Genomic DNA, 26,765 nt, shown 5'->3' on the forward strand with positions numbered 1-26,765 from the left:
GTATAAAATAAACACCTTTCTTAGATGAGCACTAAAGCATATTTGGGGTGATTTTGAAGCTAGAATTAACTAAAGTGGGCAAAAACTCTGCTTGACCTGCAGGATATTCTTCTCTTGAGAATACCATCTGTCATTATTTTTGCAAAGAGGTACGCATCAGGAATTAATACAGTAATCACAAAATGGATTTTAAAACTTGGATTCAGTACCTAATTTTACAATGCAGGCAAGAGAATTTTCAGCTGAATCATTGAAAGAATCCATTTTGTAATTTTCTCAGTTGGCAAACAGTCTGGCATTACAAACCACGCTGAGCCCCATGCTGCAGTACCACTATGTCAGAAGCGCTGCAGGAGCAGTTTTGTCTGCTCTTGTCTGCCATGAAGAAACCAGCCATGTATAGTCATGCAATTTACTTAATGTATGTGTTTAGCTGTAATTTGGAGCTGAGAAAGAAACCCCGTTCTGAAAATGTGCACTGGTCCTGAGAGCCCTTCATGCTGCGTGTGCGGCTGAGTGATGGTGCTAATGGAAGTGCCAGGAGGACCTCGGTGCTGCTCCTGGGCTGTGGTGGGGCAAAAAAAACAGTGGTTGGTTTTCCTCAGCTGTGTTTTTGTGTGTTTGCCCCCAAAAGCAGCATGTGGGAAAGAAGGCTTTTTTTTTTGACTGTGTTCTGACCTCAGCTGGGGTGGTTGTGTGGGCAGGAAGGGTTGACTTGTTTGCCGCTGTTGGTGGTTGGTGAGTTGGACAAGTTGAGAAAAAAACATCCCCTGCTAAAGAAATGCTTCATAGACTGTTTTTATTGTGTTATTAATGACTGTTTCAGTGCAATGTTTGTGTTTAAAGTGGACAGATTGCTGCACTGTAGGAGCCATATCACTCTGAGATTGCTGGAGGACCAGGAGCTGCTGGAGTGTGATGATTCAACTCGGAGGAAATGATGTGGCCCCAAAGAACATCTACCTCAAGTGTGATGTGTTTTTCTTTTGTTTTGCAGCTTTTAGCAGCTTTTGTGCACAGTGAAATTACATGGATATAGCCACAGAGTTAAATGTACTGCACATTTTCCTCATTAAGCATATTCTGATTGTGTTTCAGGGGGAGATGTTGTTCACGTGCCTTCTTGCATTTGCCAAGAAAACCACCCTTTTATTTAAGGTTGTATTTCCAAGCAGGAGTCATATCTAGTGCCTATTAGCATCCTTGTGGGCTGCAATACCCAAGACTTCAGCCACAGGCTCGGCAGTTGTAGGAACCTGCGCTGCCACCACGCAGCACTTACTGCATGCAGAGAGACGTGCTGTCTCCAGCAAGTGCTGCCGTTGGGTTTAGTCTCGTTACAAACAAGATAAATGTTTTCAGCAGAGCTTGGCTGCGTTCCCCTGGTCAGTGCGTTACGGCACAGGCAGAAATTCGGAGTACCTACTTGACCCGAGCTGGCCTGGAGCTGGAGAGGACCGAGGTGACAGTATGAGCTCCAAAGGCTGCAGCCAGCCTGGAGCAGCCAGAACCAGGCACGGTGGGGCAGGGGCGAGAACTGCTGGGGGTCCCAGCCGGGCTCCTCCATGCACCCATGCAGCAGTGCCGGGGCCCCGCAGGAGATCAGGCTTACCAGATCGGTCTGGCGGCATTCCCTGAGACAACAAGCTCGCCTGTCTTTGAGATCATAGGTCTCTCTGATGAAAGTAAATGGGTAGAAGTAATGGGCTTAGGCTTTTGTAAGACACCGAACTCTGTATAACGTGATATCCTGACTGATTAATGAGATCTAAGCATAATCGATGGAGCGCACATTTAAATGGATTAAGAAATCACTAACTGGCAGATCTCAACGAATAGTCATTAGGGAGTAATCAGCAAGCGATGGTATTTTTAGAGCAAATGCACTGGCCTGGGTGCTTGGCCTGATGCTCTTCAGTGCTCCCATGACTCATTTGGAAGTTCTTAAAAAAAAAAAAAAAAGTTAAAAAAAAATAATAAATCACTGTTAATAATCTTTGCTGATGACCAGAAAACTGGCTAACATTTAATAAGAGGAAGAGTTGTGCATGCACAGAACATCTTGAGTTTTTGTAGCTTCTGAACCCCACAGCACTTTAAAACTCTGAAAGGTGAGCGGGTGTAGGCTATATCCCTTCTTCACAGAAGTGCAGCTACATCCTGGAAAACACTTGGAGTGCTGTAGTGGGAAAAAGCCTGATGTAAGGTTTTGCCAAGGAAACCAACCTGACAAAGCCAGTGCTTCCTTGCAGGTGTGAAGCAAGGAGCTAGGGCTAAGATGATGGCTTTTCTCTTCTGTGTTGGTGAGACCATTCCTGGAATCTCACATGGCACCTTCGTGAGCAGACTTTGAAAAGATGCTGGAAAATAGGACAAATTGCGGAGAACAGGAAGAAACCACCCAGGAAGAGACTTAAAAAGCTCTGGCCAAATCTGTCCTACCAAAAAGTATTGAGAAACAATTTGTTCACAGGATAGAAGAACAGCCATGGGGAGAATGTGCGAAGTACAAAGGGAACTGTAATCCAGCAGGGGGAGGAAAAACAGAAATATTTGGCTAGAAGTTAAACTAGACAAAATGAGGACAGAAGATGCATCTTAAATGCGTCTCGATTTGTCGAGACCTTTCTCAAGAGAAGCAGCGGGTTCTCTGTTTCTCACATCATTTTAGAAGAGGACGCCCTCTCCGTGCCTCGGTCACAAGCAATTAGGCTGAACGTGGAGCCTGAAACGCATGGCGTCAGCCCAGAGGCGATGCCACACAGAGGGACGAGAGGGGATCTGACGGGGGAATGAGCCAAGCACTGCTGCAGCTCTGCCAGCACGCACAGCCCACGGCTCCTGGTGCAGCTGGAGGTGAAGCCCCGAGGGAGCCAGGCTGTCCCATGGCACCACCCACACCGGAGGAGCCGTCAGCATCCCAGTTGCTTGCAAAATTAAAATACAGGTTGTTAGGCGGAGAGGGAGGAGAAGGAGCATTTTTCATATTCAGGCTGACTTCAAGACTGTGGGAGGCTGAGGGGGCCGGGCTCGTGTACACCATAATTGACCAGCGGGGCAAAGAGCAGGGCGTGCTGTCGCCTCTCTAAAGGCTGCCTTTCGGATGCGTTACAGGCACACGGTATGCATGTTGTAAAAGAAATCTCATCAAATGCAGAATGGTTTTGTAATAAGTTTTTCAAATTGGTTGCTGCTACAGTGTAACCTTTAGACTACTGGTATTTAACCTTGTATATCACTTGTAGCTTTTGAATGAATTTAGCTTAATAAAGGTACCTTATTAAATTACTAGGCTTTTTTTTTTAAGCCACTAGAAATAGGCATACTAGGAAATAGCTTGAGGTTGTTAGATCTAATTGTCTGCCAGTGGAGTATATTGTGGCTTAGATGTGTAGATGCAGGCATTTATTTTTATTTAGTAATCCAGCAATATGATATTATGAAGTTCCAAGTTAAGTATTTCAGGCTGTTGGAATGCACTTGGTAGTAAAAATTCTTCTGCTGCTTGCCTTATGCCCTAGACTGCCATCTGAGATGGTGATAGCCCCAGATTATACTACCACAGATGTCACTACTGGAACGTGGCATTTTTAATAAAGTGGCTAATAGGTGGCAAACTGCTAGTACAGGCCTTGAAAACCATCACAAGCTTGCTGGTGTCAGTTACTAAACGTCACAATTGCAGGTAGGAGCTGAGCTCAGGATCCCACAGTGCCTGGCATTTTACAAAGCTTTACCTAACAGAGTGTATAATCTGAAGAAAATAGATTCTGACTTTGTCTGAGATGGGATGCTTAGCAGTAGGAGTAGGATTAAAGATCGTTTAAATGTGTGTCCTAAAAAAATAATAATAAAAAAATCCCCTCCCCCAAATTCTTGGTCAAAGCAAGTGAAATTTTCATTGTATACTACAAGCCTAATTAAAATGTCAGTTCTCCTGAGTGCCAAGCCATCCTTCTGAATCCTTCAGAATTTTGAAGCACTTCCTATTTCCATAAGTGCCTTCAGTAATTACTCGCATGCTGGTGAGTCCTGCTTAGAAGAGACATTCACTGTGATAACTCTATTGGGAATGTTCTTGTCTTCACGAGTACATGTATGTGTGCTAATCAAGTCCAGATTTATATTGCATGTGACACCTCTACAGTGTGCAAATCAAAATGGTATAGATTCACTTTCCTTCTTACATTTGATTAGTGGAGACGATGGAGCTAGAACGCTGAAGTGGAGGGGGGCAGTTTCTGTGGCTTTGGGAGAGCTTACTGAGCTTGCAGTTTATTCTCAGTACAACAAGCCTTCGGTGTATTGTTGCTTTCCATAAGTAATTGACAGCTGGTAAACATCTCGTTAGAAATACTAAAATTTGTCTCATAAAAACAGGATTGGAGCACCAGAAGAGGCAAGCTGCAGAAGATCTCACCCATGGCTTTCCCAGCCCAGGGATGCCGTTCAGGGTAGCCCTTGTGTTCCCCTGTATATAGGGCTGGAAAGGTTTTCCAGTCTGTCCACAACACACAGTGTAATAGCATCCGTGTTTCTGGCATGGGCCCTTAGATACTGTCAAAAAGCAAATAGTAAATAGTAAGCAGATGGCCGAGATGGGGGGGATTGTGAACGAGAGGGGTAAGTGTGAGCATAGCATGTAAGGTGTTGCTTGTGCCATACTTGCTGCATGATACTATTTCACTGGTCGTCCTGTGTTTATGCGTTGTGTAAGTACTCATGTTGCAGCCCAAACCCAGTGTGGTATTTCAGCACTGTTCTTTGTCTTCCTGTGTTTTTTTTTGTGTGTGTATCTGTGCCACTGCCCCACAGGACTGGGTTGTGCATCTGGGGCTTGGACCTTGCCAGCTGGAGAGCACCTGCCCCTCGCTGCCACGGCACAGCCCAGGCACCCTTTGTTGGGGCTCAGCTCCAGGGCACACACCGAGGTTGTGTCCGCCCTCCTAGAGATGGTCTTTGCTCACACCTGGAACGTGCTGGTGGCTTCCACGCATTTCTTCTGCACGTTCAAAGCACTGAGCACCGTCACTATCTGGGGGTCAGCTCCTGTTCTCAGGCACGCTGCATTCCTGTGTTTCCACAGGAACTGGGACTGTGCAGCTCAGGCGTGTAACACGCTTCCAGAACGTCGTAATCCGTGTGCTGCTGCTGTGCTTTCCAGCCTGCAGATACGCCTTAGTTTCATAGCTGCAGGAAGCATCTGTAATGGGGATTAGTTTATAAAATGTTTGTGGTATAGTCATCTCAGGAGAGGATTTACTAGTGTAGCTTATTCCATTACTGAAAATTATGAGAGTTTAAATTGGTTAAATCCTGACATGGATTTTTTTTTCTAATCTCTATTATTCCACAGGAAGCATGTTAATGAGTTAAACACAGTTAATAAAATGCAGCAAGCCGATATTTTTGGTAGCAGTTACTCTCAAAGGAACGAGAAACATTTAAATTGTTTCAACCTTTATGCATACTGATTTTTTGCCTTCCTTTATTTCTTACAGTTGAGTAAATTCCTGAAAAATATATATGGCCTAATGGCATTTGTAGTATTGAATTGATTTTTTGCATTGATAACATTTTAGCTACAGCTTAGATTGCGTTTTTAATCTTTGTTTCAGTTATAGGAGGTAATGAATTTTTTAATCATGGACTCCACTGTGTTTTGTGTGTGTGTGTGTTTTTTTTTTTTTCTCCTGCAGGGTCTTACTAAAGTGGTTTGAAGCTGGATCCCTAACTATAAATGCTTTAATTCTCTGTGTTTATTTTAGGATTTAGAAGAGCTTCATTTGGACTAACTAAAATCTTCCATTGTTTAAACAAAAGCATCAGTGGCTGTGATTTCTTTTTGTGTTTCTAACAAACATCTCTTGTAAAGCCAAACGTATTAAAATGCATGGGCACAAAGTGTTGTCATACAGTAATATATGATACATGATAAAACGTATCAATTCTGAGCACCACAAATATCTCCGGTTTCACCTCAGCATGAAGGCAAATGAGTTCCTTTTAGCTTGAGTGAGTTCAGAGATAAACTCGGGTGCAGCAAAAAGCATTTCCCGGGAAACGGTGGTGCTTCAGTCGGAGTACAGATCTCCGATCTGCCTCGCGTCTCCTCGGTGCTAATCACTTCAGCTTGAAGCAAATACCAAGTTCACTTACTGATTAGACAAATGGCATAGAGGGGGCCGAGAGGAAAGCAGTGATGATGACTGTCTTTTGGTGTTCAGTGCGTAGAAATCTGATTCTGTTTGACAAGAAAATTTATGAAATGATGTTTTTGTCATGCAGATAAGCCTCAAGTGCGGGTTTCTCAGAATTACCCAGTGCAAGGCCTCACGAGAGAAGGGGAGCCACTCGAACTGACGTGTGCAGCTTTTGGAAAACCACAGTAAGTTGGAAACTACCAGAGGATGGACCAGGCTGTCTGGCAGTGACGGGGCCATGCTACAGGGCCACACAAAAATGCATGTAGGCATTTCTGGCCTCTTTAGCTTTTGCAGAACTTAGTGTGCCATTTTCTGCTGCGAAGGCAATGCAAGGGTATGAAAAAGAAAGTATGGAGATCTCCTTTCTGCACCTGAGCATATGCTGCCAAATTAAGATATCTGTTTTGATTTGCATTTATTTTTATATTAAAAAAAAAAAAAAAAGTTGAGGATTTTTTATTGTAAGAACTCCCAGGAGCGGAGTAAGCCCTCTGATGCAGAATGGACGGGTGGTAGCGTGGGTGCCACACAGCCATGCATCTCCTCCCCAGGGAAGTCTCTTCCCAGCTTAGGTGTCAATTGATTTCAATTAATCTGCAAAAGCAAGGTCAGTGGCCTGCGTATTGAATCCTAGTAAGGTGCAAGTATGCAGAAGTGCGAACGGCCCAAAGAATTGAGCACTTCTAAAAGTGGAATGGATCTGTAAGGTAAGGCAGTCTGTCTTTCTGCTTATATTGATTATATGATGATTCTCCTCCGTATTTGGTGGCCTATGTTTTTTCTATGAAATGCAAGTTGTATTCTTTCTCCTCTTCATACCATGCCCTTGAGGCTTTCTTACATTGCTTAAGAAATTTATGCATCAGGAAATTCCTGACAAGAGAGGGTAGATTTTCTTCCACACTTCCATTGTTGTTCTAATTTAAGTTTTGTTGACTTTTTTTTTTTTTTTTTAATACTTCCTCTCCCACTTGGCTTTATGGTTGTCAAGTATTTACGATCCTTTTTTATTTTCATCATGTTCATGAGATTTCTGCAAACATTCCCGAAGTCTGTCAGCATCTCCTTGGTAGTGTGCCCAGAACTGAAGAGTTACTCCAGGTGTAGTCGAACTTGAAGTCATCCAGTTTGACAGTTCTGTTTCTGTGGGCAGGGACAGGAAGGGTCTATGCAGCTCAGAAGTGAGAAGGCTTGTGATGCTGTCATCCTCCACGGTAGTGTCCTACCTCACCTAGATTGTTTTGTTTATTTCCACTTCTCAGTTTCTTCTGTTCAGCATGTGGCTGATTCCTTCCCTGTACATTAGAGACTGAATAATCCCATTTGAATATCTACTCCCTGCTCAGAATCTGTCAAAGCCCCTTTGCATTTCTCCTCTCATGGGTAACTGCAGTTCCTCCCATTTGCTATCATGTGGGAATTTAATGAATAGGCCTCTTTACCTTTTTTTTTTTTCCAGGCTATGAATAAGACATACACATGTTAACTAAGACAGACACATCTCCCAGGCTGTATGCCACTTAATGTTACGGTGATGCTAGTAATGTGCTAGGAATTTCCTTATGTAGGTCATTTCACCTGTCTCTCTCAAGGCATAAGAAAATGTGCAGTAAAATGTTTCTGTTTAGTTTTTTATTATTATTATTTTGTTTGGGGAAAAAATAATAACAAATTTCATAAAATCCTTTGCAGAGGTTTAGGATGAACAGGGATGTTTCTTCAGTTAAAATCCTTTCTCTGTAATATTTTGCAACACGAACATTGGGTTGGGGGAAGTTCAGAGAAAAACAAAACACGAGAAAGTAGAATTTTCTGTTTTGGTATTAATATAGGTATTAAGTTTTCAATGTCCAAGGTTACACAGTTAAAGAAAACAACAAAATCCTGTGACAGAAGTGGGAATATGCTGAAACCATGAAACCATCCCTTTTAGGATATTCACATCTTTGAAAACAGGCTGCTGTGTAGCGCATGCAGCATGTGAAACCCTGGGACTCCAAAATCACTAATAGCTTTTGAAAGCTGTAGCCAGGAGCATCAAAACCTTTCCAAAAGTGTTGAGGTAAAACTGCAACTGTGGCTCTGCTCTCTGGAGAGCTGCTGTTGTAGGGCAGAGGCTCGCACGTTAGCAGCGTGTTCTGCAGCCTCGCCAGGCAGTAAGTGCCATGGATGGGAAAGCAAGGAAGAGCACACCAAGCTGTTGCCCAAAACCAGATGTTGACTTTGTAGCAGGCAACTGGTTTTATTCAGTATTTTGTCCATTCCAGTTGTGGGGCTGGGATGCTGAGACTTTAGGAGCTTTTATTTCATTACGGTAGTCTCCCATATGGACACTGTAAAAAGCCCAGGCTATTTTGATACCTTTAACAGTGCTAGCTCCCAGTAGAACATGACTTGCAAACTTCATCTTTGGAACTAGGCAGTCTGACAAATGTTTTACTCTGTAGACTTCCCCTTTTTAAGAACTTAGTGTTCAGTTGTCCTAAAAACTGCTATATATTGCTGGCGCAGGCTGTCTCATAGGAGTAGCTGATCTGTCCTTACTGCTATTTAAAAGTTTTCATAGTAATAATTATTTATTTATTCTTAACAAGAATTCCCCAGGCCCTGAAGCACTTCTTTTCTTTACTAGCTCTAACAGACATGCTAATTTCATTCCCTAAATTATGCAAACATGATACTCATTTTGGTTCCATTAGTAAAAGGATGCAGGAAACAGGCTGCCAATTGGAGAAGCATAATTGGGGGAGAGAAGAAAGGTGTTCCTGTTTGCTAGCGGCTAAAATTCTGCCACTAAGCAGTAGAGCCAAAATTGAGGTAAATAGGTCTATCACGTCTCTCTGTGAAATGGTTCAAACTTCATGAAAATGTACTTGTTCTGTCACATGTCCAGATCTGCACTCAGAGCACCCTGTGGATGCACATTTTAGTCCATAGATCTCAAAGATTTCAGGTTTACTGAACAAGTGAATGATTAACCACTAATGAACTTTCTTCCTGCTTGCATTAGTGTCTTCAGAAAATATAAGGTCTGGATACAGTTTCCTGTTGGGTTAAAATAAATTTAAATTGAGGAAGCCTGACAGCATCTGGGCTTGAGTAGTGCAAAAGCATGTGTTTGTTTCTTTACAGTTTTTCTTGGTTTGGGCTTTCTGTCTGTGGATGAACTATTGAAGATGCCATCTTTACCATAGGAAAATAGTAATGTGACTGTTTCTTTTTCTCCCTCCTCTGTAGGCCTACGGACATGAGGTGGTTAAGAGTAGATGATGAGATGCCTCAACACGTTGTAGTGTCTGGTTCAAACCTTCTCATTAGTAACCTAAACAAAACAGATAATGGTACATACCGCTGTGAGGCTTCAAACGCGGTGGGGAAATCACATGCGGATTACATGCTGTTTGTATACGGTACGTGAGAAAAACCACCGTTCTTCTAGACTCATTTACACATAATTGCAACATACCTCTCTCTGAAAGCTTTTAAAGAAGTTAACGTTTTGCTTTCTGCAAGAATTACAGATAGCTCCCAACACATCTACATTATACTGGGCTGGGGTAGGGGCTGGAAAAGCATTTCTTTTGCTTCTGTAACTCTTGGTGTCGTGCATCAGGTGCAGAGCCATTAAGTTCCTTTCTCTGGAGCTGCCTTTGTGGACTTGCTATGACACTTGTGCATTGTCAGATGAGGCCTGAGAAAAGGCCCGAACGGAGGCATGGGGAGAACTGTGAAGTTCTCTAGCCTGACAGTTCTCACAGGACTTCTCCGATATATTTTCCTTTTTGTAATGACTTTTTCAGTGTCTTCAGCAATGGTGCAGGGTTGGCTTTTTTTTTCTTTTTTTTTTTTCCTTGTCTTTTATTAGCAAGTTAAGTGACTGAAGAATCAGCCAGCATCCCTGGATAATTGCAAACCAGTAAATAAACTGGAGGAATGATATGTCTTAAGCCTATATGTGGCTGCTGAGCAGACACTAAAACATGTCTCAGCATCTTTTTAAAGTGCTATTAAGTACCTACTTTAATACTTCGGTTCCTCTGTATTATTTTGCCATTGCTCTAAACCTTGTTGTTCTCTTGTCATGAGGTGTTGCACATAATGAAGATTCAGCAGGCACTTGAGGAGTGATCCCCCACTTTAATTGTGAACAAGTCCCCTGGGCTGCATACTTAAACTTTATCTGTTAGAGTGTTTATTGTGTGGCATTGCTAAGCTTTGGTGGGTGTTGCCTGTTACTCGGATGGGACAGTGACGTGCTCTGATTTGAAGTTCAATCCATGCAACAGCTGCTTGAAGCTCTGCAGTCCAAATTCTCTTGTGTTTGCTCTGATCCCAGTAAATAGTTGGGAACTTAACATCACCTATCCGGTGCCAGTGGTGTGTCACCAGTTTTGGGCTCAGTCTTAGAAACTTGCCCAGAGACTGTAGCTGATAACAAACCTTACAGCTGTAGCTGTAACAAAGCTTACACCTGTAGCTCCAAAATAGTCCAGCTTACAAAATGAAGTCAGATATGAATTGATGATGGAATAAGTCACTCTTGGTGTAAAACTGTTTACATCACTGTCTGAAGAAACAGCAAATGTTGTGGGAGGTAGTAAAGAAGCTGAAATAGGATACAGGCAGCAACCCATGAAAAGCATGGAAAGCTACTGCAGTAAAGCAGTTATAGAAGAGGTTGTTTAATTCCTTGTGTAGTTTAATGAACCTATTTTGGCCCAAGTGAGTGCTAGAATAACTCTCACCAATGTTAATGACCTGGTTAGTGCCCAGGTTCTGTAAGGCTCGGGAGGAACCATTACAGAGGATCTAGCTGAAATGTGTGTCCCTGCAGACACACCAGGGATTTGGTGGGCTCTGGAGATGGAACACCATTCTCACCTGTAAATGTGATCTCAGTAAGCCATTTAGACCTCATATTAACTCTCACGATCATTAATTATTTCATGTTTTTGATGTGGGCAAGAACCAGATTACACAGGAATTCATCAGAGTTTTCACCCCTTGTGATTCAATTCCCAGGAGGAGACGGTGTTATTGTAAAGGTGATGCAGCTTCCCAGGGGATATTAACCCGTGGACTCTAGCTCAGGTACCCAGTAGACATTTTGGCATGTAGGGAGGCATTTCATGGTCTGTCAGGAGCTCTCTGTTAAGTAATTGTTTTACATCCCATCCCATTCCGTTCCTGGATGTCTGGGAGCATTCAGAACTCTGGACAACAGAAAGAATTCCTTTAGACCTGAATCGAGAAGGGAGACCTCCAGAGCTGCTGATGTAGTGGAAGTGGTTAGGCTGTGGTCATCATCTGAAGCCCTTTGGCATAGAATCTAACTCAAGGTGTCACCAAAGGAAACCAGTGTGGCTGTGCTGAGTGTGAAAAGGAGCTGCTGGTCTCAGTCCACGTATCAAGAGAAAGCACTTCTCCAGCCTTTGCTGCGTTTGGCACCTTCCCCCACTAGAAATTAAGGAATAATATACATGCCTATGGGAGTGGGCAGACACACTTTTCTAGAAACTTCTGGCACAATTAGCAAACATTCATTTTTTGCATTTATCAAGGAAGAGTCTGCTGCACAGCACCATTCCCAGTGCAGGGTGTGAAACGAGCTGGGATTATCTGCCTCTGCTGGCACAATGAAAGGGCAGGGACTTTATTCCTGTGCTTCTGTTGTTCCATCTCTACTACTGTGGAGAAGTGGCAGCATCTCATCAGCATGGCCTTGGGCAAAGAGCAGGAAGGAAGTTTTAGGAGCAGGACAAAATGGCACTCAGCGTAAATGACCACTTCCTTTTATCTGTCTCCACAGTGAAGCCAACTCCAAGGTAATGTTTCTCAACTTTCTGGAAGTTGTACGGAATACAATAAAGGTGCAGCATATAATTAAAGTTCAGATGTATTAATTAGGGAATCTGAGAGCTCACTTGGAGATAAAAGAGTAGCAGATGTGTTAGTGATGAAAAGTTGACATGCTATAGAGAAAACCTAAAATCAAAAGCCTCTGAAATGTTTCATGCTCTATTATTGCAGGATGAATCTGTAGTTCAAAGTCTTCCCGACTACTTAGCACATTCAGTTTGATCATCTGGGCATTGATACATATTTTTTCTTTTACATCTTCTCATATCTACCTTCTCCTGCCCAATAGTTTTGATGAGGATGTACCCCTGTACATAATATAAATACTGGGAAGAGTGGCAGTGTTTGATTCTTAGCAGGTCAAGTGTCTCTGAGAAACGGTTATTAGTTACAAAGAGAAACATCTCAGTATCTGTGTTTCTCATTAATGATGCACTATGAGCAAAACCAAGAGTGTTGAAATGAAATTGTCAGAAAAATATCGGCTTTTTTATAAAAAGATATGGTGATTTTTTTTTTGTACCTTGAAATTGATATTTAGTAATGATGTTCTCATTTCTTTGTATTTATTACTATCTTTGAAGTAGTTTTTAACATCCTGCTGACGTGTATTCATAGAGGAAGAATAGTGAAGTTAACAGCCCTGGAAAAAAAGTGAGATATATTCATGTGCTGTTGATATTTAGTCTGTTAAGCACAGCAGGGCCCCTCACACAAACCTCCCACCTGGATTTTCAAATGTATATGTAGACAAACAACAAAGCACCATTGTGTCTTTCTTTGTACATGTAAACTGTTCTTTTTGTTGTGGAAAGTGTGCAGTTTATTTTTCTTACAGCTCTCCCATTCCATTTCTCTCTCTCTCATTGACTAATTTATGCTGGGTTTTATTTATTTTTATTTTGTTTAGCATTGTAGAAAGCAAAAAGGGGGGAGAGTTTCTGGGCCAGATTCTCCAGCTGGTTAATGTCTCTGCATAGCTCCCCGATGCGGATTGAGCTAGAAATTCAGATTCAGCTGCTGAGGATCTGGCCCTTTGTCTTTAAAGCCAGCTGGAAAGTCACCACCTGGTTTTAGAGGAGGAAGGGCACCCAAGAGCTACGCTGCTTCTTAGCGTCCTTGTTTTTTCTCTGATCATTATTGATCACTGTTGTGTTCTGCTTGTTTTTTCTTAATTTGCTTTTTTATTATTTTCCTTTTTATATTTTATCCAGATCCCCCCACAACTATCCCTCCTCCCACAACAACCACCACCACTACCACCACCATCCCTACCACCATCACAGGTATGGTACCTTCATAACCATTGGAAATGTCCTGAATGTTTATTGTCTTTTATGTATTTAAGCAGAGCTTGAAGCCTGGGGAAAAACAACAAACAAATCTCTTGATTTTTTTTTTTCTCAAATACATCCACTGTGTGAGTCCTAATCCGGCAGTTCAACGAGTTGGATAGTCCTTACTGCAGGTGTTTCTGAAACATGGAAATTGCCATGTCAGAAAAAGCTATTAATTCAGTTACTGGTGGCAAAAACTGGGTACTTCCAAATGAAGCATATAAATAGCCTTAGAACTCAGTTAATACGGGGAGTTGTTTCACCCTCAACCCCATCAGTACCAATTTCTGAGCAATTTGTACTTGGAAGCATAAAGTTTGGTCTTTAGTGGTTTAATTCACCTAATGTAGAGATGCTTTTTCTCATGCATAGGTGTTTTGTGTATTTCTGTAATAAGCTGTCTACCTCAGTCTCACAGAAAAATGAATTCCACCAGTTATTTTCGTATTGAGTCAAAAATAAAAAAGTCTGTAGGAGCCTTTTTGAGGAGCTGGCTTTTAGAATTTAGCTTTATGCCTGTCTGGTAAGAAAAGACGAACAGAAGCAACTAGGTGATCATGAGACACCGCTAGTTTACACACATGCATCATATTTCCTCACTAGACCCAACTTTCTCCGCTCATAAGAAAGCCCTTTCTAATTTCTCTGTATTCATTTGCATTGTCATTTTTCTGATGTTTTCTTTTTCAACTGCTGCTTTTGCTTTTTTTCTTTTTTTTTCCTTTTTTTTCTTTTTTTTTTTCTTTTTTTTGAGGTAGAAGTGACAAACTGAAGGTGAGAATGGACCATTGAATAGCTAATGGTATAATGTTTATTGTTGCTCTAAACCATCCCCTTTGCAAATACCGTCACGTTTTATTTGCTTTTTATGATTTTGCTCAGCTGATTCTAACTGTCCTGTTCAGGGCATTTTGTGGCTTTTTCCTTCTGAGGTTTTTACAACCAAATCAGACTCCACTAGCATGGACAAGCAATTGAAGTCTTTCTTCCAATGTGCCTTAATACGCACTTTCTGTGCACTGTCTTCCATATATCATTGTGTTGTCTGGACTTTTCCATTTTCTGTCTTCCTCTTTCCAGGTGGCTATTAATAATATTGAACTCCAGGCACCCAGGTTCGGATGCTTGAGGCACTCTGCAGTGAACACTTCCCCATTTTGCAATTTAGTCACTTTATTTCAGTTCTGCTTTTAATCTCTTAACCAATTTTCATTCCAGAATAGTTTTCAAACTTCATTATTTCAAAGTCTCTCTAAGAGCCTTTTGCAGAGAAACTTGGTCCAGTGTCTGTCAGTGTAAAGAAACATGCATACAGTTCTCTTTTGTTTTACAGTAATTTGTTAATGCTTTCGGTGAATTATAGAAGGCTAAAAGGAAGAATTTGTCTTGATGCTTGATTTGACCCCATTATGTTTATGTCAGTGCCTGGTAACATTAACAATTGTCCTTTTCCCTGGAACTGAATTATTATCAGCCTGTCATTTCAGGGATCACCTGAGGACTTACTGTAAAAGTGCATGCCAACCTCACCTGCTGTTGCAAACTCTGAAGTAGTAGTTGTTAATAATAAATAGCAGTATTATTGCTTGCTCTTCTGCTGCAATCATTGCAACTTGTTTGTGAATTTTAAGTATCCTCTAGGCTTCTAAGCTCTCCTCTGCAGTAGTTTTCTAACTTTTTTCTGTTAAAAACAAGAAGGGAAAGGTGGATCCGCCTTGAAATCGAACAGGGCTGTCACCTGGACTCCTGCCTGAGCTGGGTGAGAACGTAGGTACATCCTTCCTGCCCTCACCATGGAGCCTAGCCATGGCACTGGGCACAGTGGGGTGGGTTTCTGCCATACTGAGAAGTCAGTGGTGTCCAGCATTTCCCCAGGATCTGGCTCAGCACCCTCATGACTAAAGCCAGGTGCTTCCTGAAACTCTATCCAAAGCTATTAAGAAACCGTTTTTGAAGTCATCCCAGAGAAGTTTGCTTTGAACATGGAGAATACAGGCTTTTCTAACCTAGTCTTCTTCACCCAGACTTTTTCCTCAGTCCCCTGTGTACATCCATAACCGCAGTGCACCAGAGCACCACTGACTCTGCCTTAAAAAGTGAGGAAACTCCGTTTTCTCTTTACTCTGAATAATTTCTCACTTTCCTCTCGAGCCTGTTTCCCCTTATAATATTTCCCATCCAGCATTCAAACATTAGCCCTTGTAATATAAATTTAGTTCCTAGTACTTCTTCAGACATACAGGGATCCCAGGATGTCCTTAGCCTTTGAGGGAGCCAGCAGCATGATGTGCCTGGGTGCAGTAGGTGAGTTGTCACCATCTGGTCGCTGCCAGTGATCAAACTCCTGGATGTGAAATCCATTCAGGTTAAATCCCTGCTCCTTACTCTTCAGCTCTTGAGCTTAGCACCGTGGGTTCTTCTTCCTGAGAAGACATTACTCCGTGGTAATGACGGTGTTTCAGGAAGTGAGGGCTTTCTGACATGATACTTCCCCAGCTATTCCTCCTGGGTAACTTCCCCCCATCAGAGCAAACCATTTCCCTGAACACAGGCTCAGCACTACCCTTTTTGAGGTTGTTACACTATAAGGAAGTATGACTAAATTGAAAAATGATTCAGTGTGCACTACTAAGATTCATTGACCAGCAGTTCTTTATTTCCTTTACAAGCGGAATTGGGGGTTGCTTTTTTGTCAGGCTAGCAGAAGTATTTTGGTTTCAGGTGCGTGTGACTGGCCTGTGCTTTTCTCACATCTCTATTTGCAATGATGGAGAATCTACAAGCTTGCTGACCTCCTGTTTGCAAATCCTGGACAGGTTCAGTTGCCTCCTTGATGAATTCCAGTATTGGTTTTGAACTACTGACAAGGCTAGAAATGTAATGAAAATCTAAAATTGTTCATTGATACCAGCAGTTAGTGCTTATGGTATGTAGGAAGATTTGCTAACAAGCAGCTGAGAAGGGAGATTTCTGTATTCTTTCCTGACACCGATACAATGTTGAACCTTCTTAAAATGTGTCTGCCCACAAGTTAATAGCTTTTCTCACAAAGAAGAGCTAACATTTAGCCTCACTTCTTTGTGCATAAACGTTCATGTGTATGTTTTCTGTACGTGTTAACCAAGCAACATGCCTGTACTCCAGTGAAGTGGATGATGCTGTGTGGAATTTTACCCTTTTGGTAGTCACCAAAACAGTATGCCAATAGAGCCAGCCCACCACGTGTGGCTGGGTAGCCAGGTCTGATAAACGGGTGGCAAAATTAATTCCTGCTTCCAACCTGCACTGAATGTCAGTAACTGCTGCTGGTCATGCAGGCTCCCACTGCCAGGCGGTACGAAGCCTGGAAATGTACTTTCCTCAATAGGTACGAGATCTTGTAGATGAAAAAAATCAGGTCAAATTAACATAATCTTTAGAATTACATAGCATAGCAGTGTTGAAACACTTTTTAAAGCCTCAAGAGACAATTGATAACTTAATTCCTGTCATCACCAAACTGCTGAAATATTCTGCTGTGGCATAATGGCTTTGTTAGCAGATGGGAGCGTTTCTTGTTTCCGCCAGCAGGCAAGGTGCGAGTAATCTTCCAGCCAGGTTAAAAACATTTGCTTAGGATGAGGAGAGTTTTAAATCTATGTTATTTGACCACCATCTCCCCACCCTTCCACCTCCTATTTCTGGTGTAATTCTGGCCTAGTTTGTGTCCCCTGAAGCCACAGACTAGTTCTGAAAAGCAAATTTTTAATTTAATCGGGGAAAAAAAAGGTATGGTGGGGGGAATGGAAAGAAGAGACCTGCACTGAAACAAATTTTTATGTCCAAAACTCATGTTTGTAGATGCCCATAGAAAATTTTATTGGAATTATTCTTTTTGAGTTATTGGAGATAACTTGTGCTGGCTTCATTTTTCCCTGCTAAAGCTATCTAACGGAACAATCTCAAAGGGCTACATTTGCTACTCCACAGGCATGGTAAGTTACTCATTTTGAGCAGCTTCCAACAACAGACATCTTTTGTACTTGCTTTACATACAGTATTTCTATTCTAACTGTGTTCAGACATGACAGGGAAATGCAATTCTGCCTCAAAGAGTTTATCTCTGAGTGATGATAGAGACACTGTTCAGCAAATACGAGCCAGAGCAATAGGTGCAGCAAACACAAGAGGGCAAGGAATGCAGTGTGTAGGTGTATGATGTAACGTGGCCATTATTGCCCAGCCTTGGGGTGCAGTGAGCTCTGGGCTGTGCTCACAATCCATCCCTAGCCCCCCTGAAATCACTGTGTAAAGCACAGGGTGCCTTTAGCAGCTGCTGTTGCTTTACAAATCAAAATGCTGCACCAGCGCTGCTGTGGGCTTGACCTGCAAAGGCATGCTGAGCTGATAAAGTAGTATTGTGGCACGGAGGTTTGGGGGAAGATCACAGCTAAACTCTGAAAAGCTAACGTACTTCTTTCTTCCAGGAGAAGGAAAAGCTGAACAGTGGTGAAGTTTCCAAAACAGCACGACCTTTAAAGCTTTTCCTCTGTCACTGTTGCTTTGCTTCAGTGTAGGTGCTTGAAAAGATTTCCTGCGTGACATTTTGATCTTTTTAGTATATCCTCCAACTGCATTGATATTCTGACCATCCTTTGGTGTTTCAGCTGTTATCACCGGCAAGCCCTTTTTTATCAGTTCAAATTGTCCTTGTGGCTTTGTTCATTAAGATGTACAATACGATACAGCAGAGCAAACCGCATAATTTGAATTACCCCTGGAGTTGTTACTTGAAATACTGGTTTTGGACAGCTGTTGTTTCCTGGGAGATAAAGGTTCTTCATAATAACCAAGCCCTCATCCTTGGCATAAGGAAGAATGGAGTGTTTTAGCCTGCCATTTCAAACACTCTTTTGCTGCCTTCTGGACTTGCCGAGCACATACACTTCCACGCCCCAGGATCTACAGAGTTACCTGTACATCCAAATTTGCATTTATCACACTTTCTCTGCAGCTAGATCTTGCAGGTGTCTTGGCAACTGTTCTAGTGGAGACCTGAGGGTGCAACATGCATGCACGTTACCAGTATTTCAAGCCTTGCATTGGGTGCTATTGATTCTGCGAAGCCCAGGCTGTCCATCTTGCAACAGTGCCAAGCTGGCAGATGTGACTATTGCATGTCTTTAGTGCAGTTTTAAACCCTATTTTAAAACCAAATATCCCTTAGAATATGCAGTAACAGGTGTGCATGTTCAGGGGGCTGAGGCATTGCTGGCAGTGGCTCTGGATTAAAAATTCCCAAGAATGCTCATGCCCCCTGATGAGACCCACTGAAAAGCACTGAGCTCGTGCTGTCAAAACACTACAAGATCCTCTGGGATGGCGAGGTTTTTTTTTTGTAAGCAGGCCCAAGAAAGTTCAGTTTCTCTCAAAGTTGTTCTAAAGTCAGCAAGCTCCACAACAGGAACGGTTAAATGATGCTGAATCTGAACGTTGCATCTTAACAAGTCTCGTGTATTGGCTGAGCTCTCCTTTTTGCCCCTGGGGGCCATGCATTAGCCTACTGGAAGTGAGTGAGGGCGGAGATCCTTTGTGTCTACTTGACAAAGGCTATGTAGATGCCAGCTCTGTATGGTCCATATAAAAAAACCACATTTTTATACCATATTAGCTACCGAAGAAGTAATAATATATAGAAATCTTAAATTATTGAGAAAGAAATGGTGTGACATTTTCAGGCCATGAATTCACATGCCAGAAAACTTCTTTAAAATGAGGATAATGATTATTTTATCCTGAGCAGAAGTTTTTTATTTTCTGATTACATCTGGTTGTGTGGAAAAACTACAGTTGTATGGGATTTATTCCAACACTAATCCAAAAAGGTAGTGGGTGGGAAGAATGCAATAAAAGCCATTCTTTGCTCAAATTACCTTGCAGCAGGTTTGTAGGAGGTGAAGAGGCAACGTGGGGATTACTGAAGTACATGTGCACTAGCAGCATCGCAGGCTTTAAATCTGACCAGGTATGGTTGCTTGTGTTTGTTTCTGGTGGTGGTGTTCACGGGGAGTTTCATCATAAATAGCGAGCGTGTCTGTTCCCCTGGCAGATTAAAAGGATGGTTGTGGTCGGCTCCAGCCTGGCTGTGAGGGCCACACACGTCCTCTTTGGGTGCTTTTTGCCCATTCCATGCTCAGAGCGGTCGTGGTGCTGACAGCCCCAAGGGGAGCCTCGTGCGGGGCCAGGTGCTGCCTGCCTCCCAGGGCAGACTTGGCGTGGTGATTTGCTTCCCCAAATTATTTATTGCTTAGCTTTTGCTTTTAGCTGAAGCTTCTGCATGTCCCCGGTAAAATGTCAAGTTAATTTACAGATGATACTGCACTCTTCTGACATTTTCATCCGGTATGTGACCACATTAAAGGGAATAAAGGAAGAGAGAATAACTCACAGGCCTGTTAAAAATGAAACGAAATCCAGTCTTCTGGTACCACTTACAGTCAGTAGCAGACACGGTACTGTCACGCCTGGTGTTATGGGTGATAATGCAGTGAAAGCGGTGCAGAAACCATCTTTGTGTCCTGCCGAAAACTTGGATGTTCAGGAAAGCGAGGGCAGGAGGGAGCCGTGCACAGGACACCCCATCCCCTGGGACACCTTGAGCTGAGCATGGGTGGAGTACAGATGGGCAACATTTGCACAGGTTTTGTATGCCACAGCGTGGTGGGCCAGCTTTCTGGACACAAGGTGCTTCCAGCCAGAGCCAGCAGAGTGGTGTGGGTGAATGCCTGAGCCTGCATAGGTTGGTCTTGGCCTCTGGATGAAGTTTCAGCTGAATCTGTAAAGGTTCTTGGCACTATATTCAGGAGGTCAGGATTTAAATAAAAAACAAAATCCTTTTAGAGCTTGCTGGAAAAACATAGGAAGGCGTAGCCTGAGCTGCAGCACTGATTTAGGAATATTTTTGTTCTTGTCACATACAGATTGTGATTATTTTTGTGAAACATCTGCTCTGCAAATCAAATTGTCCCTGGGGTGCATTGCAACATGCCCATACACAAAAGCTTTCAGCACAAGCTGGAATCACTTTACAGAGGTCCGTCATATAGGATCATAATGCACAGTACATTTTTATCCATCCTTCTGAGGAATATTTGGAGAACGGAAGAACTGCTGCGGTTTTTCACTTTGTGGGGATTTTTAAGCTCTTTTGCCCCTCAGACAACTGTCTCACAGTGTAGTTGAAAGGTAACACGACTGTTAATGTCTAACAGGTGTCACAGGTCAGTGGAAATTAGGAGGATTTGCGTAGTTTTTTTTTTTTATTTGCCTTGAAGGTTTGAAATAAAGCAGAAATCTTCTGTGTATAGTACAGAACACTGATACCTAAGGTTGCTGTGAAAACAGTACTGTGAGGGGATCTGTGCTTGTCCTGGTAACTAAATGTGAAGTAGTCTAGAAAATCAGACAGAATAAGAGCTCCACAAGTCAGTGCTCAAGTGTCAAAGTATCAAGTAGATATTCATAGTTATTGATATCTATTGAAAGTGGTAAAAAAAGAGAAAAAAAAAAAAAAAAGAAAAGAAAGCTGTATATGAAATGTGTGTTTTGCTGTTATTTTGATTAGGTGCTGCTGTAATGCTCTTTGCAATAGCTGCTGTTAAGCTCCAATGTATCAGTGTATTTCTCTAAGGCTGTAGCACTGCAGTTCAATTGAAGAAAGAAAATAAGCATTCAAGTTGGTGAATTTAATTTAGCTACTAGGGTTTTAATTTTCTCCATCGTGCTCATTCTGTTCAAGGCTGTGGACTAATTACGGACTGGTTTAAAGGCCCAGTCTGTCACACTCAGCCAACAGTTTTAAGTTGGAGACAATCCATTTGAAAAAATTAGAAGGCATAACAGTGGAGCTCGTAACTCAACTAAATGTTGCCCAGATGCTTTTGTGCAGTAATTTCATAAATGCATGCAGATATGTGTGTGTGTGTGGCTGCGTAGCTACTTAAAGCGATGAATGCGTAAAAGTTGGGTGTTGCTCGAGTTTTCTTGTTTGGCAGATGCCACCATCTGTATCACAGCACAGTGTGTTACTGTCCTTGTTCAAGAGCTGGCCACGGTAAAGTCTGTTCTTACCACTGATACTAAAAAGAAATCATTATTAAGTGAAAAGTGGAGCTTTATGGAGGCCAATAGTTATATTTCGACTTCCCTGTTTAATTATGAATCAGTCCTCCAGTGAACTTACATACAGGTAGATTTTGAAAGACTGTTCCACTGGTTATACTTCTACATAGAGCAACTTCTGTTGAGTATTCCTGATTGAAATCAGGAAAAGAACCCTTGTCTGTTTCATCTTCATCTTAAGGTCAAAAGTGCCACATGGAGCTTCTTTGTTTCTCTGCTTTTCTTCATCCTCTCTGCTTTGCCACATCTTGTAAAACAGCCCTGGTTCAGCACCAGCTCATTTGAACTGATGTGCATCAGCTTGGTGCGACTGTGTGACAGCGGTTCACACCTGTCACTTACGACCAGAACGGTGCTTTTTGGTGATGGCAAAGTCTTTCGCTGGCTTTGCTAAACCTTTAAGTCAGAAACATATCAAGTGCTTCCTTGTCACTCCATACATGAGGAAAGGGGGGATGTTTTTTCATCTAGGGTCTGGGGCAGAAGTCTGATCACTGGAGTTCTGTATGTCTGGTCTGGCATATAGAGATGGTTATTCTTTTTTTTTAAAAAAAAAAAAAAAAAGTTTAAAGTTAGCCAATCTGTCTTAAAATTCTGGGTTGTCTTAGCAGCAACATTGCAGGGCCTGGGATATTCCTTCTTACATAAGGCAGAAGAGCGATGGAGCTTGGCGTATGCACAGTTCTACGTATATTCATTAATTTCATACCAAAGCAATGATGGCAATTTTTCTCTCCTTTGTAATGCAACTGCTGTAGTAGTGTGTGTGTGTTGGGGTGTATCCTTTGCTTTATTTTAACGTGAGATTATTCCTCTTGGAGCACTGTGTATTTACAATCGTTCTCAAAGAAGACTCTGGGATTGAACTGGACTTCCAGACAATTCATTCTAAACTTTAACTGGTCTGTGTTTCCTATTGCAATCATCCAAACCATTTGCTAATCATAACTTTGTCATTCCAGCTGCAGCCAACATGTTGTTTGACTTGGATATTTGTTCGCACTTACAACTGCTTGAGAACTTTATTTTTTGTAACCTGTTGGTCTCTGTCCCCAGATGGGGAAGCGAGATGCACTGTCCAGTTTGCACTGTTTCTTGACTAATATCTCTTCCAGCACGTGAATACGAGTTTGCTTTCAGCAGATTTTCTATTTAGTGTAAAAGCTGACATAACTTTTTTTTTATTTCAGGAAGACAGTAAATTGAGACTATTTATAGATGCCAAGATGCTATCTCAGGAATTAATACTCAGTTTTATAATCCTTTCTAAACACAACTTCCCCCCTCACCTTCACCACCATTTTCCCCTTCACCATTTGCTTGGTAAAAATGAGGCATTATTTGAGGATTGCTACTCAGAAACAAAGAAGAGTCCCAGTCTTGTTCTCATCTGTGCTTTGGAAGGCTTCCCTTGCAGCCTCCACCAGAGTTCCCAGCAGGAGAACAAATGCTAGCATATTTAAGTGTGTGTTAGATTTGATTGCCAAGATGAGAACAGTGTATGTTGGCAGTGGAAACAGGCTAATGACAGCTTGATAATCTGTTATGCAAATTTTGGTGTAGTTTGTTAAATTGTGCAGGGTTTATTTGTTTTGCTTTTATAATTAAAGCATGTAGACCTTGTATCTGTAAGCATTGTGTATTCCTTGTATGATTCCTGTCCTCATTGGTGCTTCAGAAAACCAGACTAGGGCTGTCCTCAGCTAAATTAAAAAGGAATGGGTCCTCACTTTTCCACTGCTTTTTCTGAATGTGCAGGAAGGCTACCCTTCCTAGGGTTCTCCGGACAGCAATTAATGAGCAGAAACACCAATGTGAATTGTCCATTGTTGCTACAAAACCGAAGTTCCAGGCTAGTTCGCAAAACATGCAGTAGAGCACTTCATTTAAACATTGCCTGCATCAAACCAAGCAGAGTTCTCTGAAGCCCTGTCTTTGCTGAGAATAAGCACATCTGGGCTTTACTGTCAGTGTTGATAGGTATTCACAAAGTTGTGGTTATATCCTGAAGAGTCAGACTATTACAGCAAGCAGCCAACAAGTCTGTCTAGTAAGAGCAACTGATAGGTCCTAGCAAACAGGAGGAGGATATCTAGAACCAGATGAGATTACTTAATAATGAGACTCTGGATAACATGAAGGACATATGATTCAGACCCAGTGGTATCTGAAATAGCATAATGTGCTGTCAGATGGAATTGTCTAGAAAAGACTGTGACTTTGGGTCTGTCTGTAGAATTGCACATTCCAAACACCTTTGAAAAGATGAAACTGAGTTGGCAACTCCAAGAAATTTCCCGTGGCTTGCAATGTCAATGGAGTAAAGTCAGCTTTGTACCAACAACCACCCCTAAAAAAAATAATTTAACTGTTGACCACAAAAAAAAAAAAAAGTTTGAGGGTGTGACCCAATGAAACTCAGCTCCAGAATTCAGGACGTGTTTCACATCAGAGGGACTGGGAATATCTACTTGCATTTGTCCATTCTAGAACAGCTTTTTTTACACTGAAAAGAGATGCAGCTTGTGGGCACGTGGTTCAGCATAAGGAAGGCAAAAAGGCCATGTATGCAGTTAGTGTGCAATGAGATTTATCATTTGTTTGCCAACTCTAAAAATGGTCGGGACTCAGGGGTTACACTGCGAAGGAGAAGAAACTGAAACAAGTGAAAAAAAAAAAAAAAAAAAGAAACAATTCATTCACTGTCTCCTGCCAGGTGATCAGGTACCTGGACTGGATGTTGGAGGGAGCGTTTTGGTGAAGGCAATGTTTGAATGTGTAAAAACAAAAATATTTTCAAAGCATCAGCTCTGTGTGCTGGAGCTCTGTGTGCTGGTCCTGAGCTTCTGTTTTGGTACTTACCAACAGAAGAGTTGGTGTTGGTGTTCTCCCCATCTCATGTTCCCATGACTTTGCAACCACCAGTAATTGTTCTGGCAAGGTCCTGGAGAAAAAAAAATAAATAAAAATTTACTGTTTTCCTCAGGCTCATAGCTTTTGAACTCGAGGCATGTCTTCTAAACAGTGCAACTCACTTCAAATGCTTTTTGCCTTTCATTTTATTATTGCTTGTCACGCAATGTTCTTTGAAAGCTTGCTCATATATTATCTGTTCCATTTTTTCCATTTTCCCTTTTTTTGCATGCTGTTCCTCCTGTTTCTTCCCTTCCTCCAATCCTCTGTTCCCGTGTGTAGACACAACGGCGACGACAGAACCAGCAGTTCACGGTTGGTATCACATTCCTGTTTATCTTATTTCTCAGCACTGCTGAGTGGCAAGACAAGCCTGGGAAGGGGAAGAAAAAAAAGGAAAATGTAGTCTTCAAGGGAAAACCATGTTTCAAGTGGACTGATCTCATAAATATAACATAGTTTTTAAGACTTGAAAGTCTGTCTAGTCTTGTCATTTCAGTTGTGAGTTTCATAGCCAGTTGTTGCGGTTCCAGGCCAGCACCGATTCCCAAAATCCAGGAGAAATGACGCACATGTAAGAGGAGTGCAAAGGAAGCAAATAATTTATTCAGCAATCTCGATTACTGGGGTAATCATTTCAAACATTAAAAAGAAATCTGGCTTTTGAAAATATTAATTCAAATTTAATTTTTTAAGAGATGCATGAAATTTTCAGCATTTTTTAAATTTTATTTCAAGTTTATAAGAGGTGGCCTCCAGCAGGAGCACCAGAGTCGAGCGGCATGCTTGGTATTCTGCGGGAGTTCGGCAGACAAGCCCCTTGCCTCGGAGGTCAGAAGGGAAGTTTTCATTATTACACTGCAGAAGGAGATTTTAAAAACAAATAGCAACACTTTCTTATCAGCATAGCAGTCTAGCAAACTAACCCTTCTCATCTGCTCAAGGAAGTCTAGCTAACAGCTTGACAGCTTCCTTAGCTTCCTACATTTTTAAAGCAAGCTTAAATAGTCACTTCAGACTGAAAGTTGAGCATACAGTTTTTTGGCACAAGCTTGCTTTTCAGCTGAAGAACCAAAACCTCTGACAATTCTAATTAAGACTAATCCATGTTTGAGTTTGCTATTTTAGTGTTTTTTTTTTTAAGTTTGATAAATCAACTGTTTTTCTTTTTGATATGAAATTATATAAGCCAGAAGTCTGTAGTGCTGAACTATCTTTTTTTCTTGCTTTCTCCCAACAAAGCACAGCTCTGGTAATATAGGCAGATGGAGGACTGAGTAAAATTGGGGTTAAACAGCACTGCCCCTACCAAACGGAGGGAAAAGCAGTTCTTTTTCCAATTTACCTACATGGATGCATTTTTCCACTTTATGTAAAACTTCAAGGTATTCAGACATACTTCTGTTTTCTATATGTTGCTGATCTCCCCATGTACATTTTGTATAATGTCGAGATTCAACATCAGTAAGTTTGTAGCTACTGCCATGGAAGTCATGGCAAGGTAATAAAAGTCCCAAGTGACATCTCATCACGCTCTACACTAATGCCTGTGAAAGTCAGATGAAGGCAAAAACGTTAATCACCCAATCATCACCCCTGGGGAAAGTCCTGAAGGCTTTAAAGGCAGTGAAAGACAATGAACGTGGGAGCGTGGTTGAATTAAATAACAGCTTAAGAAAAGGACTTGTTAGCTTTAGGTAATTGATGTTACAGGAAAATGTAGGTAAACAATTTAGCATTTTTCATGTAGATGAGGCTGTTTTCCATGGCAGTAGAAATTAAAGGTGGTCGATCTACTCAAGCACTTACCCCAGTAGTGGAGCTTGAGAAGCCTCTGAGATCCTGTCAGTTAAATCAGCTGGAGTTGCTCTTCCCACCCCCTCAGGAGCCACACAGGGGGGGGTTCTTCCATCAGCTTTTGGCCAGCCCTTGCAGTGCCACGCTGAAAGGTGGGCACTGCAGGCACAGGGTGCTCACCACCGCCGTACTTCAGTTCAGCTGAGGTAACCGTGCCTTTGGTGCCAGGATTTGCTAAGAAAAGGTAGAACGTTCAGGCAAAATAACAAAAAACGCTATCAGAAAATAGTACAAATTCACATCTTTCTGTTTTTTTTTCAGCACTAGAAATCCGCATGTGCAGGGGTTGATTCCTAAAGGTGGGAAGGGTCAGATAGTTCTGGTATTAGCCTGACTTCAGGCATCTTGGGAAGCCTTTTCTGACACACAAGTCCCCTTAATCTGTGGATAACTGGAGCTGCTCTGGGGAAAAGCCCATGAGAATCTGATTCTC

At 42.0% G+C, this 26,765-nt stretch overlaps 1 protein-coding gene across 12 annotated transcripts in view; it reads left to right on the forward strand.

Moving 5' to 3' along the window:
* The window catches only part of CADM1 (cell adhesion molecule 1), a 177,246-nt gene that overhangs the window by 131,857 nt on the left and 18,624 nt on the right, over window positions 1-26,765 (forward strand). For 7 of the 12 annotated variants that reach the window (XM_068659530.1, XM_068659532.1, XM_068659536.1 and 4 more), the window contains exons 6-9: window positions 6,289-6,388; window positions 9,444-9,616; window positions 13,280-13,351; window positions 24,758-24,790. In XM_068659530.1, the coding sequence (XP_068515631.1) occupies window positions 6,289-6,388; window positions 9,444-9,616; window positions 13,280-13,351; window positions 24,758-24,790 (378 nt within the window). The remainder of the gene's footprint in view (window positions 1-6,288; window positions 6,389-9,443; window positions 9,617-13,279; window positions 13,352-24,757; window positions 24,791-26,765) is intronic. The other 5 variants (XM_068659531.1, XM_068659537.1, XM_068659539.1 and 2 more) reach the window with 3 other exon arrangements.

This window comes from Anas acuta, chromosome 23 (genome assembly GCF_963932015.1).
Source record: "Anas acuta chromosome 23, bAnaAcu1.1, whole genome shotgun sequence".
NCBI classification, from domain to species: Eukaryota; Metazoa; Chordata; class Aves; order Anseriformes; family Anatidae; genus Anas; species Anas acuta.